The sequence below is a fragment of the Saccostrea cucullata genome, unplaced genomic scaffold (assembly GCF_032062105.1).
Source record: "Saccostrea cucullata isolate Sc308-1 unplaced genomic scaffold, CSIRO_AGI_Scuc_v1 ctg28, whole genome shotgun sequence".
In the NCBI taxonomy this organism is placed as follows: Eukaryota; Metazoa; Mollusca; class Bivalvia; order Ostreida; family Ostreidae; genus Saccostrea; species Saccostrea cuccullata.
In genome coordinates, this window is record NW_026939565.1 from 684,622 (window position 1) to 699,141 (window position 14,520).

The 14,520-nt window shown below is 32.4% G+C and overlaps 2 protein-coding genes across 4 annotated transcripts in view; both read right to left on the bottom strand.

Moving 5' to 3' along the window:
* The window catches only part of LOC134253250 (uncharacterized), a 39,932-nt gene extending 32,960 nt beyond the window's left edge, over window positions 1-6,972 (bottom strand). The window contains exons 1-2 of the mRNA XM_062735766.1: window positions 6,867-6,972; window positions 239-389 (exon numbers count right to left, since the gene is read on the bottom strand). Of these exons, the coding sequence (XP_062591750.1) occupies window positions 239-389; window positions 6,867-6,943 (228 nt within the window). The 5' untranslated portion in view covers window positions 6,944-6,972. The remainder of the gene's footprint in view (window positions 1-238; window positions 390-6,866) is intronic.
* A 1,664-nt stretch (window positions 6,973-8,636) lies between these two features.
* LOC134253227 (uncharacterized) overlaps window positions 8,637-14,520 on the bottom strand; it is a 32,572-nt gene continuing 26,688 nt past the window's right edge. The window contains exons 1-4 of one of the 3 annotated variants that reach the window (XM_062735742.1): window positions 12,887-12,972; window positions 11,935-12,012; window positions 11,586-11,833; window positions 8,637-10,229 (exon numbers count right to left, since the gene is read on the bottom strand). In XM_062735742.1, coding sequence (XP_062591726.1) covers window positions 9,424-10,229; window positions 11,586-11,724 — 945 coding nt within the window. In that variant the 5' untranslated portion in view covers window positions 11,725-11,833; window positions 11,935-12,012; window positions 12,887-12,972 and the 3' untranslated portion in view covers window positions 8,637-9,423. Of the gene's footprint in view, window positions 10,230-11,585; window positions 11,834-11,934; window positions 12,013-12,117; window positions 12,175-12,886; window positions 12,973-14,520 lie in introns of those variants that run through there. The other 2 variants (XM_062735741.1, XM_062735743.1) reach the window with 2 other exon arrangements.

Below are 14,520 nucleotides of genomic sequence, written 5' to 3' on the forward strand. Positions count from 1 at the left end.
GAAAGTATTGATTTTCTAGGAACTATTTTACAGTCATAATAACATGTTTCAAAAATACAGTCATTTCTTTTTTCAAATGAAAATACTGTAATGCCTATGTCATTCCATTCATCAAATCTTCAATATTTTGTTTCATCAATCAATTATTCTTCAATGTTTTGCATTGTTAACTCACAACATTCATTGAAATTGGTTCCATCAATTCTTTTCTCTTCCTATCTATACTCTATAAACTGACCTTGCTGAACTCTTTTTGCTGCCAGTTGAACACCCTTTCTTCGATGTCCTGCATGCTTTCTTGCACCTTTTGCATCTCAAGATTAGAGCCATCTTGTTCTAGATTGCTTTGTGGCACAATGTTTGATGATGAAATTCTGCTTAACTTCACACTACAACAAATATTTTTATAGATAAATTCATGTATCAGTTGAATCGATTTTATTAAATCCAGTAATGATGTATGACACTTCGTGTCTAATGTACTATATCTTCATATTTTAACTGCTTTTGCACTGACAATGATGTGCTAATTCAATAATTTTGTTAATAAATCATTTATTAATACATTGTGTGAACATGTGTAGTGCTTACTCATAATTATGCCAACCCCAATATAATTTAATTTAAACAATATTTTATTCACTGATGTTAATGTGAATGGGATTAGGCAGCAGGCTCAGCCTATTTTAGCCCTCTCCCTAAATATACAATATACCTGGTGACTGCGCTAAATTTTGAATAGATGAATGAATTTATGTACACATACAGTATCTCGACAAGAATTTTCATAAGTTCATATAAAATAAAACAGGGTTATAATGAACATGCCCAAATGAAAAAGAAATCTAACAAAATACTTTCAAAATATCTTCAAAACACTACCAAATCATACTTTTATATTTTCTTAGTATGTTTTGAAAGTGTTGCATTTAACGAAACATCAATGCTATACTTTACAGGATGGGGTGGCATGGTATTTTGTTAATGTTTCATTACAATGTTGGTGTTTTATTGATGTTTCATTACACTCTGCAGAATGAAATTGCATTTTGAAAGTGTTTCATTATACTTGTCTGCATCAAATTAATATTTTGTTAGCATTTCATTTGATTAACAGACATGTTAAGGGTTGACTTATCTAAGAGCAGTAAAATCTTCCAAGAACAACTTATCTATTTATATCCTGTGTTACTAGTTTTGCGCCAATTTTCAAACCACCAGCACTAGGTCAGAGAGAAACATAGAGATTGGTGAAGGGACATGTAAAGTGTTAGTATATATATTGATCCTTGATTGGAAAAAGCAAAATCAGGATGAATCTGGATATAACAGAGGTATTTATTTATTGCATGACATAAAGTTCTTTTAAACTGGACTACAGTTAAACCTTCAATCTGTGAATGTGGATGTGTATATGGCCTGTTTTTATTGGGTTTTTGTTCATTTTAAGATTGACCTTTAATCCATATACTACCCAGCTTAGATCAGTTTATAAGCACTGGGTTAAATGAATTATAATTATACTTGAAAATTCTGTGAAAATGTTGTATGTGAATGGAGAAATGGTCAATGGATTGAGAATTATATCTCTTACACCAAAGGATTTCACTGCAGAGAATGATCGATATAAGAGAGTGCATGATCATGAATCGAACTTGGTGTTTTTAAATGTTGGAATGGTGTGCTATTGTCTATTGAACAATAATGTCAAACCTGGAATTCAAAATACTGTGAAACAAGATGTTTATAATATGTTTCAATATGAGACTGTGTTTAGATGTTTTCAAAGACTTGTGAATTTGCTAATTATAATTTTAAAAATTCAAATTTAGTGGTTTATTGATGATTTGTTACTTATGCTTTGTTAGTATTTTGTTAGAGTGTTTTGTTAGCCTCATTTGCATGTGATTTTCTATACTAATGGAATACTATCAAAACACAGTGTTTTGTTAGTAGTTTGTTAGAGTGTTTCGTAAGTATTTTGTTAAAGTGTTTTGTTAGTAGTTTGTTAGAGTGTTTTCAAAGTAACTTGTTATAGTGTTTTGTTAGCTCATTTGCATGTGATTTGCTATACTATCAAAACACTTTCAAAACATATGTTTTGTAAGTAGTTTGTTATAGTATTTTGTTTCCCCCTTTTTTTCATTTGGGTGCTTATAATGAATTGACGCTTGCAGCAAAGTGATTTTCATTCCCCATGACTTTATTACAAATACAAATACAAATACTTTATTGGCACAAACACAATTACAATAATTGGCAAAGGCCCACTGAACAACATTAAATAATGTTTACATATTTTTTCAAGAATTGTCAAGTAATTGACTTCTAAGATCAAAACAGTCTCTGATATATTTAACAGTAACTTTCAAGACTTTTTGTATATTAGTGTTTATACATAATTGTAGCATATATTTCTCATTGCTAAGATTAATATTTTTCTTTGTTATGTTATAAATATTACTAAAGAATGCGTTTCTTAGCTTAGAGTAAGAATTACAGTGAAAAAGAAAATGTACTTCATCCTCAATCACACCAGTATTACAAACATTACAATATCTTTCATTTCTTGATGTGGAAATATATCTACCACTTTCTATTGCAAGTTTATGTGCGCTTAGTCTAATTTTACTAAGAGAGGATCTCTCAGATCTTTTTTTGAGTAAATCAACATAAGGACTTCTTTTTCCTGAGTATACTTTCTTGAAGAGATCAAGTTTTTCTGAACCAAAGATTTTTGATGTTTGCTCTTGAGTGCACTGATCTACGATTCTTTGTTTAATGTTTGGTAAAAGGTGTTGGATGGAACCTGTATATTTTGTAATGTTAGAGAATCCAAGATTATCAAGAATAGAAAATAATTTCTTAGTCCAAGAATTACAGTTAATTGTGGATTGGTAAAGTTTAAAGGCCAAAGAATCAGAAGTTTTCAGGTGATTCCAATATTTGATACTTGAGAGGGAAATTTTGGACCAAAGTGGTAGTCTTTTAAGTTCTGCTAAACAACCAGCATTGGATGTTTTGCAGTGCACTCCAAGGATGTCTTTAATGAATTTTAAGTGAAAATTTTCAACATTTGAAATATCTTTGGATGAGAGATCCACTCCCCATATTTCACTACAATAGAGAAGAACTGGAAGTACAATAGCATCAAAGAGTTTTTCTAAAAGTTTACATGGGTTATCAAATCCAATAATTCTTTTCATTTTAAAACATGCCTTTCTGGCCTTTTCAATAAGCACAGCTGTTGCTAAATTAAACTTCCTATTACATTTCATCATAATACCTAAATAACAGTATCTTGGTACAATTTGTATTCATTACCATTAAAACTAAATTCATTTCCTTGAGGCTTGCCATTTGAATTAAATATCATAACTTTAGATTTATCTACATTAACTTGGAGTTTCCAATTTGAGCAATAGTTACTGAGAATATCAAGACTGGTTTGTAAACCGCTTTTGCTTTCTGAGAAGATTACAATATCATCAGCATATAACAGACAATTTACATGCATATTGTTTACTTGTACAGGATCACAATTTCCATTTTTTAAGTCATGGACAATACCATCAATAAAAACATTAAAAAGTGTGGGGCTTAAGACATCCCCTTGTTTGACACCACACTCAGAATTGAATACATCACTTAATCCATCAGAAAATTTGATTCTACTCATTGTATTACTATACATTGAAAATAAAATATTGAACATTTTTTGGGAAATATTACATTCAAGAAGTTTATAAAATAAACCTAATCTCCATACAGTGTCAAATGCTTTTCTAAGATCAATAAAAGCAGCATAAACCTTTTTGTTTTTGTAGTGGTCAATTATTGTTTTTATTGAGAATAAATGGTCTGATGTTCTACAATTTTCCTTGAAACCAATTTGGTTTTCACTTATCAGTGATGCAGAGTTTACAAATTCAAGTAGCCTAGTATGTATTATTCTGTTGAAAAGTTTTCCTAGATTTGAAGTAATTGATATACCTCGGTAGTTATTAGGATCGAGCCTATTACCCGACTTATACAGTAAAACTAAGTAGCTCTCATTCCAACTTTTTGGGAATATACCAGAATTAAGTATAAAGTTAAATAATTTTTCAAGAGGTTTCAGCATTACAGATCCCCCATTTTTTAACATTTCATTTGATATCATATCTATAGAAGAACTCTTTCCATTTTTCAAGGATTTAAGGGCATTCCTTATTTCAGCGACAGTAATTTCTGGTTCAAGGAAATGGTTATGATGTAGTTTTTCTTTCAAGACATGAAATTTATCTATTATACTTTTATGAAAATTATTGTGATTGTTGTCAGCTTTGTTAAGTTTCTTAAAAAACTGATAAAATTCCTCAGGGTGAACATCATGAGATGAAATTTGTCCAGTATTGATTTTATCTAATTTATTGAGTAATTTCCAGAATGACTTTGGATTTTTATTGATATTGTTGTTAATGTCATTACATATTGTGTTTCTGTAATTTTGCTCCTCAAATTTACATAATCTTCTGTATTTTGCCTTGTATGTATAGAACATTTTCCTATATTCTCCATTAAAAGGGTTCTTGTTTACAAGTTTTTCATAATTTTTTACTGTAATTCTCAGATCAGAACATGACTGTGAGAACCACGGTTTTTTCTTATTTTTACGAGTTTTATGCCTAGGTCCTCTCTTAATAAGTTTAGTCGATATTTTTGCACATTCAACAAGTATTGAGCTGAAGGCTTTTGAAATGGAATCACTATCAGAAAATTCATCCCTCAAAAATTCAGAAAATTTAATTTGGAATAGATTGCTGTGAATATTTTTAGTGTAGGATTCTATTGCATCATTATTCCACAAAAACTTTCCAGGAACTGGTTTTAAATTATTTGAGTTATTTGAGTTTGGTTCTGAACAGAAGCTGTCGAATATTGCACAACTAATTGGACAATGGTTTGATAGGGAAGTAAAATCTAGTACTTCAAAATAACCAATTGAATTTAGAAAGTCTTTTGATACAAGACAATAATCAACTAGACTGCAACCATTATAGGTTATACAGGTGGGTCGACCTGTTAGATCACCTGTTGTTCTACCGTTTAAGATTCGTAAACCCGATTCTTTACAAAGGTTCAGAAGATTTTTGCCACTATTGTTAATGTGCTTGTGGTCAAGATTATTTCTTGACAAAATTTTATCTGGTTGATAAAGAACATCATCTGAATTAATACGTTCAGAATCAAATATAACAAAATCAGGTTGGGTATTGGTGTAGGCATTGAAGTCACCTTGAACTATTACGTCACCGTTTCTACTATATTTTACTATGTCACTTAGTAAAACTGAATATATTTGTTCAATGTCATTCACATTGCCATTAGAATATTGGGGAGATATATAAACTACTGCAAGATAAATATCTCTTTGTAATCTAAAGAAACTTTGATCAAGTTTGATCCATAAAATATCTGGATGACTATTGTTAATTGGTATAATACCACTTATAATTGTAGGTTTTGCATAAATATGTATTCCACCGGAATATCGTCTTGCCTTTTTATGTTTTTTTCTAGAGCTTGAGTGAACTAAAATGTGATTGGGAAATGCACTGCCTTGATTTGTTTCACCTAACCAGGTTTCAACTAGGCTAGCTATGTGAAATTGTGACAACTGCTCTTGAAATAGGGGGTCTTGGATGTTCCACATACCCAGCTTCAAAAAATTTGAATTATTTGCAACATGTTCGGAATATTTTTTCATGATGAAATAATAGAGATAAAGGATACTGGATTACACATTTTGAAATTATAGTACATATATTTATATATATATATATATATAAAAAAAAAAAGATGATTTTATCGACATAGAAGCATGTCTTCTAAGATTACGAATTTAAGAAATATTCGTATAATAGTAACCACATTATACTTATTAAGTAATACATCAGTAAAGTATACAATTATGTGGTTTATGAATTACACTAAACAATAAAATGGATAAATGGTAGTATTAACTACATTAGTAACTGTAGATTGAAGCAAATTCTAGTGCACATAGATCAGTTTGATATCAAAGTTGAAAACCATATCTAAAAGCGTACTAAAAATTACAAATATAAAAGTATTAATTGAAACATCATTTCTTAAGCAGTATGATATCTTAGACAACATGATCAATGAAAGTTAATAATATAACAGTATTCTGATATAAAATAAACAGTTTCCCTAATAATGTAAGTATTAAAGATAATTATATATTGTAAACTTGATAGATATAACGAATTACGCTTTAATATAACGAAGCACAATTGTCTGTCACTAGCACTTCATTATGTGTTTTACTATATATGTGGAATGTATTCTAAGTGTTTCTGACTTTGAATAGTGTCTTGGCTATTCCTAAGACAAAGTTTGATTTTTAAACTGAATTTCCATAATTTCAATATCACACATGGTTCAAAATTGCACCTTGAAAATGAAACTGGGATTTATCTTCAAATGAACTCAAAGCATCAACTTCTGATCCTGTTTGTTTCTTCTCATACACCTCACAAACACAATTGAAATATATTGAAAAGAAAATGTATGGCGGTACTGGGAATGAAACCCCCTGCATTATTAGTGAAGTCCTGCAGATGCTCTACGAACTGAGCCATCCAGGCCGATTTCCACGGCCCGGGTTCGATTCCCAGCCCAGTCATACGTTTTCCATTTTCCTGTTAATCAATATAACTTTTTAAAATACATTAAAATACAGACTGAGGAAATTCGAAATGGTTAGAGATTGAAAAATATCGGGTTAATCAACTCCGTATGTAAACCAGGTATGAGCTGTGGAAAGATCGTAGAAAATCTAGGCTAAATGTTTGCATTACCGTATTTTTAAGTTTTTAACAGGGTCGCTAGACCTGTAATATGCAGCTCCCAAGTCAGGATCAGACAGGTCGGCCATGACGCTCAAAAACAATCAACGTCAAACAAGCGCTTGTAAGTTATAGGAAAAGGCCCGTGGGCTATAATCCTCGCCTGAAGTCCAGACTGTTTATTTTCTCTCCATCTAGAGTTCTATGTATACATGACCTTTTATATGTTTTGGGACAGGTAACAAGTCTTGTAAAAATTATTGTGCCAGAATAATTTTTAATGCTACAGTTTCTGTAACTGTATAACCAGAAATCTAGCTGTCACAGTCTGGGAGATTCCTTAGTTGTGGCTGGAGGTGACTCTGCTTACAGCGCTTAGTGACCAGCTAGAGTAAATGTGGGTCAAGGATTTAATTTAATAATGAGTTGGTTTAACAAATGCATTAGAGAAAATATACTGTCCACAATATATGTGGTAATTAAAATTGGGCTAGCTGGTTCATTGCATTCAACACTCCCACTGATGTGTTTGTAAACTTTTTTATCAGTGTTCTGCAAATTATAGTACCTGTGCATGTATAATTATAGTTTAATTTCTCATTAATATGTAAGGTGATATGCATCCATATTTCTTTGTTGTACTACAATGAATACAACTGTAAGGCAGAGAGACACATTGATCAAGGGTTGTCTATAAAAATGCCCGTTTTTAAATCCTAAGAGATGCTGCTGATCCTCCCTATCTTTAAAGCAATATGAGCTGCATGTTTGACATCGGAATTTTTTTCTTGCTAATTTGTAACTATTTCAATGACAGAAAAATAAAAACATTTATAAACTTCTTTTGTTCATATTTGCGATAGAAATTTTTTTATTAGCTTTGATTGAAGCAAAATTGAATTATTGTCGTCCTGTACAATAATGATTTCTTATATGATACTGTATATTTGGTTGTACAGAAATATTTCTTCTGAAACATTTCTAAATTTTATTTTGGGCTTATTGGTCATAAGGGTTTAGATGCAGTGGCGTAGCATCGTTTTTGAAAGTGGGGGGGCCAGGCAGAGAAAATTTTTTTTTTACTTACCTGAAAAAGTTGACAAGCAAAAAAAAAAAAAAAAAAAAAAAAGGGAAAAGTTGCCCAAAGTCGAAAATCCTATTTCGTAGGGGGGGGGGGGGGGGGGGGGGTTGTAGGTAAACTTTTTCTCAGTGTTAACTACTTTTAGTACCACTTCTTATACTACATCTTCGGTACATTTCTAAAAGTGGGGGGCGCCAACCAGGCTTTCAATTAACATTTCCTATAGTGTAAGTAAGGTTGGGAAAAAAAGTGGGGGGACCAGGCCCCCCCTGGCCCCCCCGGATACTACGCCCCTGAGATGGCATACAAATTAACCACAATAGCACATTTTACCAGCAAAATAAAATTCTCAGAAATGCAGCTCATATTGCTTTAATTGCTGGTGTTCTTAATGTGATACGTACCTAAATATTTTATTTACAATATATTTTCTTATTAAAATCCTAGTAACAACAAATTGCAATATTTATGCCCGTGACATTTTTTGAAGTTCTAATCTTTGTATTTTTTAATCCTTTTTTTGGCAGTCCATTTAATATCAGATCACATAGTGACAGACTGACCTGAACAACATATATAAAATATAAACAAGCAGCTGTCCATTAAACTTTGCTATTCATTCAACAATTTGTTAGTTCTTTGTGATAGGATTCACTGCACGCATTGTGGACAGGACCCCACCCTTGAATAAACATCCGAGGTTCAAGGATATTTTTTATTTGTCTCCTTTCATGAATAAATCTTGTACACATTTACAATGTACAATGTATTCCATATGAAAAATCAAAAAAATAATGCAGAATTAATGTTTTTATTAAAAATCATAACCCTGTTTTTATAAAATCTAACAATAACACTCACCAACTATTTTTTGTTATTTATATACAACATATAAATTAATTGATCTGAGGGCAGATCACAGTAAACTGCATGAAAATATCACCACATTTAAACTTTTTAGTGGGCAGTGAATAGAGCCCTTGGGCCCGTTTTACAAAAGAACTTATGACTAGGACCAAAAACTTCAGATGATTGTAAAATTTTGAAAAATTAATAATTCTCATGGAATTTGTTAGTGTAAAAATATCTTACCACATTCCTTTTAAAAAGTTTAAAATAATATTTTGATAAAATGTTAATTAAAAAGTTATATGAAGAATAAATCTTGGTCTTAAGTCGTAAGTCCTTTTGTAAAACGGACCCCTGGTTCTTACGTGTTCAATAAAGGGTACATGTATTATAGTTTCTATAATGAAAATTACATGTATTTAAATTCTACACTTGGAGATAAAGATATTCTGCATTATCAGAGAAGGAATCTTGTCAAGAACATAAATTTTAAAATGCACTTTGCATAGCTATATTATATCATCTATATAATAATATAAAACCAAATGTACACCTTATTTGACATCATGTAAGAATAAAATTAAAAAAATAACAATCTGAATGCAAAATAAAATTCAAATCAACAATATTAAACAACATCTAATTGTCTGCTTTATAATGTATTGCAAGAGCTGTGTAGATTCTCTGCAATGCTGAAATCTGCTTGTTTCTAGCATGCAGGATTATTCCATAAATGGTGCCAATCATCACAACTTTGTTCTTATCACAGATATATTGTCCTAGACAAGTCGCCAACACGTGTAACAGAAGAGGACAGTTACACTTCAATTCAATTACAGCTTTAGCAAAGCAATTATCATTCCTCAGAACTTCTGGATTCCGTTGCCATAACACACTGGCCCCTGGTTGACACAGTTTTTTCAGTTGTGTGTCAAGCTCCTTTAGTTCATTAGATAAAGTGTATGAATTAATTGCAGATATCGATCTCTGAAGCTCATCTTGGTCTTTGGTTTCTAAGTCCTCAGTGATCAAACAGTAGTCATGATCTAGCTTAATCACCCCAAAATCACAGGAATCATGGGTGATGTCAACTCCTCCTATGGATCTTGTGTATCCATGATCAAATAAAAGTCCTGGTACGCACTGAGAAGGTAAAAGTTCATCTTCAGGTTCATCATTGACTGACATCAAACAATCTTGAGAATCTTTGCTGGAAGATGTGTTTTCAACGGTATCAGTAATCAGTAAATTTTCTACCACAGTGTTTTCCTCCAATGCAGATGGTGGTGTTTCGGAAAGTCTTTTCGCAAAATCCATCGACTGAATCTGTTGATTATAAGTTACTAAGGCATCCTTCTGGAATGCTAGTGCAGCAGAGCATTTCTTGTAACAGACCTCACAAAGCTTCAAACCAGTCATCAGAGGGCGTTTCTGAATTTTAACTCCTAATAATTAAAAAAAAAAGTGTTCAGGATGCTTCATGTCTGAGAGTGCTGGTACATAATAGTGTGTCGGCTTGTGATTGAAAAAATATGTTTGCAAGAGGTTATACTTGCTAAAAAAAGATGCATGCCTCCTTTTTTTTTAAATGAGAAGTAGACTTTTTTCAATCTGACAAGGTCAAATTTGGGTTATAAGGGAATTGAGCACATATGAGGGTTGATCCAAAGTCATAACTTCCATAAAATTGCTACTAGTGGACGTAAATTGACAAAATTAAAAAAGATGGAAGCTATATTTATTTCAAATCAAATATGAACATTTCAGTTCATCTAATCCTTGTACCTTACTCTGGTTGCTCCTATTAATATAATTATTCTCATACATTTTACTCATTTTACATTAACTTATTTGCCTCTACTCTTTCTTCCAAGAAATGAATGTTTTACTTTTTTAATACATGTACATACATGCAATGCACATTTACATTTAAACTAGGTAAACAACTGTTCATCAGAGCTGTGGAAAACTTTTTCAGATAGCCAGTCATTCGAACCGGCAAGAAGACAAAATATGCCGGTCCGAGGTGATTTTTGCCGGTCCGAAATAGTTGCAAAATTAAAAGAAAAGCATACCATTTATTTTCTTAATTACACTTTACTTAATAATAACATTCAGTCTCCATTTCCAAGTCCTCCTCCGTTTTCCTTTTTTGCATTTATTACAATACTACATTTCATCACTTTTGTGCAGGTGTCAATGATAATTCTGCATAGTAAACATACTTTTTTAAAACATTAATGCATTTGCGAATTACAATTTACCTCGAAAATGAGTCTAAGAAATTCTGTACAGCGATAATTAAGATACCACCATCATGAAATCGATGAAAAAAAAAACGAAATCTGGGACAGTCGGGAACGACGGAAGTACTATGTATACCGCTTTACTTAACTGTGTTTGAATTTTTTCTTTAGAAATGTTTTACATACCCAGGTATTTAGCCTGCCTGTATCTTTTTTTATGTTTTCTACCTAATTCTGTCCTATTTGTAAATTTAAAAGGTCACGTGAGGCAATGCTGGTTTTGCTTTCATTTCCTATAGCCTTGATCTCGTGCAAAGAAAAAGTATTGCGCAATCGTATATAAGGTACAATAATTAAGCTGGGAAGTGCGCCGATGATAGGCCTGAATTAAAATGGAAAAAACCTTTAACAAAGAAAGAGGTCGGTCATTTGGATCGACATCAATAGCATTTTTACCGGTCACAGGCATTTTTTGCTGCATGACAGGCAGTTTTCCACATCTCTGTGTCAATATGGTCATCCATGTTTACTGAATAAGTCAATCAAGAAATTTACCTAAGAATTTCTCAACTACTTCCCGATAACTTTCTTTCATAGCCTTATTTTGAGTGAAGGAGTGTAACCTCCTAGTTGATGAGGCACAGAGTAAACAGGAACTCAATGGGATGAGTTTTTGTGAAGTTTCTGATTCCATATTAATGGGTATTATGTTCCAAGCAAAAGCAAATACAGCGTACGCAGCATAGCACCATGTCCGAGAAAAGCATGCCAAGGAGTTCCCATAGCATAAAAGTCACATTTCCCTGAAAAAGATTTATTATTTAATTTCCTTTGTAGAAAAAAAGACAAAATATTTTACCTAAATAACAACTTTAAGTATGACGAGATTCAATAGGTTGCTTACCTGCAATATGTTAAGTGATTTGATAGCTACTCAGTATTACATCCCCACAGGTGACAAGGAACATCTACCAGCCAAACTCTGAAATGTTTAAAAGATTTTTAAAAAATTTTATCCCTAAAATCAATAATCAGACAAAAAGTTTGATACAAACAATTATCATGACAGGATGCATTGTAGCCCTACCTGGTAGATATCAATATCCAGGAAAGACCCGAGTTAAACATGCATGTTGTATATAACATCCATTTTGAAATTTGCAAATACTTTTGTCAGGGTGCTGTAGATATTCTTATGATAAATCAGAACCACTCTATTTTACCGGTCCCCAGAAAAATGCCAAATCTCCAAGAGATGCAAGACAAAACTATGTGTGAGGACTATAACCCTAATCTCTCAGATGGATGCAAGACTAACCCTAACCAGTCAAATAATGTGCATTAGACTAACCCTTATCAGTTAAGTGATGCAATTCTTGCGTCATTATGAGCTAGTCCAAAGGGCAATGGGATCCTGCTGATCTGGGGACTGTTAAAGTAAAGTCTACCAAATAAATCTGAAATTCCATTTCTATATCAGTCTGATCTTTTCAGTATGTGCAAACCTCGATCTGCGATTAGAAGGATTCAATTTCAGTATGTGCCTCTTCTGCGAAGAAAATGAATGGATGGTGGACTGACAGACAGACAGCAGCAAAACAATTTGTTTTATATTTAGTTGGGGAAAACTTTTCACATAATTATGAAAAGTGTAAATTTAGTTAAAGTTAATTAATCCCCTGTTGGTTATGATATTATACATAAATATTAAATACAATGCTATTTTAATTTATATGTCACTGGTATGGATTTACGGAGCATGGAGGATACTTTGTTTACAAAATAAAAACATCCCTTGGTTTTTACAGCAGTTTTCAAGTAAACTCATTTAATTCACCTAGGGTAATGATACTTACTAACAAAGTTATAAATCAAACTATAGCACGTTTGAAACGTTTAAAACCATTTAAGCTTAGTTCCTTCGACTTTCACTTTCCCACCTCTGGCGCGTTTGCCTGGTTCTCTGTCACAGGGACAGGGAACCAGACTAAGAATTGTAATGGCCTAAGGACTACATCTTTCACCTGAAGCACCTACTGTTAATTTCATTTTCTCCCAATTTTTTATTTATTTTTTTTTACTTACCTGAAAAACTTAACTAGCAAAATAAAAAGGAGGGGAAATAGCCCAAAATCGAAAATCCTATTTCGTGAAGGGGGGGGGGGGGGGGGGATAGTGGATAATTTTTTTCTAGGACTTCTTTCACTTACAACCATACAATACTACATATCCTTGATATCATTATACTATTGTAACAGGTGGGGGGGGGAGGGGGCAACCATCATCTTTCAAAGAGACATTTTCAATAGTAAAGGTAAATAATGTTGGGAAAAAAAGTGGGAGTAACCCCCCCCCCCCCCTGCTGCTACGTCCCTGACTATATATTGAGTGGGTGGGTCTACAACTTTCAAATTTCAAAGTTTCGGTGTATTCAATGTGACGAGACCTTTCTTTAAGTACCACCAAATTTTACCTCTTGACTTTGACCTTAGAGTTTGACTTACTTTCATAAAAAATACCACACTTGGCTTAACTTTTGAACATGCACAGTACGTTGGCGCATAAACATGTATCCATTGTGACAATTAAGACTTTTCAGCTGGTATAAATATTTTTGACCTTGACCTAAGACTTTGACCCAATTTTTAAAAGCTTTAATTGTGGTCATAACTTTTGAACAGTTATACATGTATATATAATTTAATTTTACTTGTAACACGTCATTTGATTGGATAAAAGATTTTATCCATTTTGTATAACATAACTTGCCTACGTCACAATGAGTTACGTCAAAAAGCGTATTACTCCGCTTGACGTTACATTTGATTTAAAATTTAATCAATGTGAAGCCTTATCCTGGGGGGAAAATTGTCTCATTGTCTGCACTGAAATTAAATTATAAGGAATGAAGCTTATTTCAACTTATAGTTACGATATAACAAAACCCCGGGGGTAGCTTGTTTATAAACCGCTTCGCGGTTTATAAAGGGGAATCAAATTTTTACATAGAAATATATAGGAAAAATCTTTGAAAATTCTTTAAAACTGGGCCAGAAAAGCTTGAAACTTATTGGATATTTCACAGGTGTATTAATTCCTTGAAACAAGACCTTCCTTTGGGTACCAACATTTTTGACCTTGAACTTTAAGTTTTAAAAGCCTTTGAGATAATTCAAAACCCTTGCCTTAAGCTGCAATACAGGTACATCAGTGTTTTACAAACACATCTTGTTACCGGTAGTTCCATATACTAGCTGTATACAGGGAAATTTTCACCCCGTTTTATTTTTTGCCCCGATTTGCCTATCTCACAAGTGTGCTAATTTAGAATGGGTCGAAAACACAGAACACAGTTTAATTTCTTAAACAGAACTGTGACTGGGCAAATTTTGGGGAACAAACTTTTTACAAGTAAAATGAAAATAACAGGAAAAATCCCTTTAAAATTTCTACTTTACTTTCTCAAATTTATATTTCTCATTTTTACACA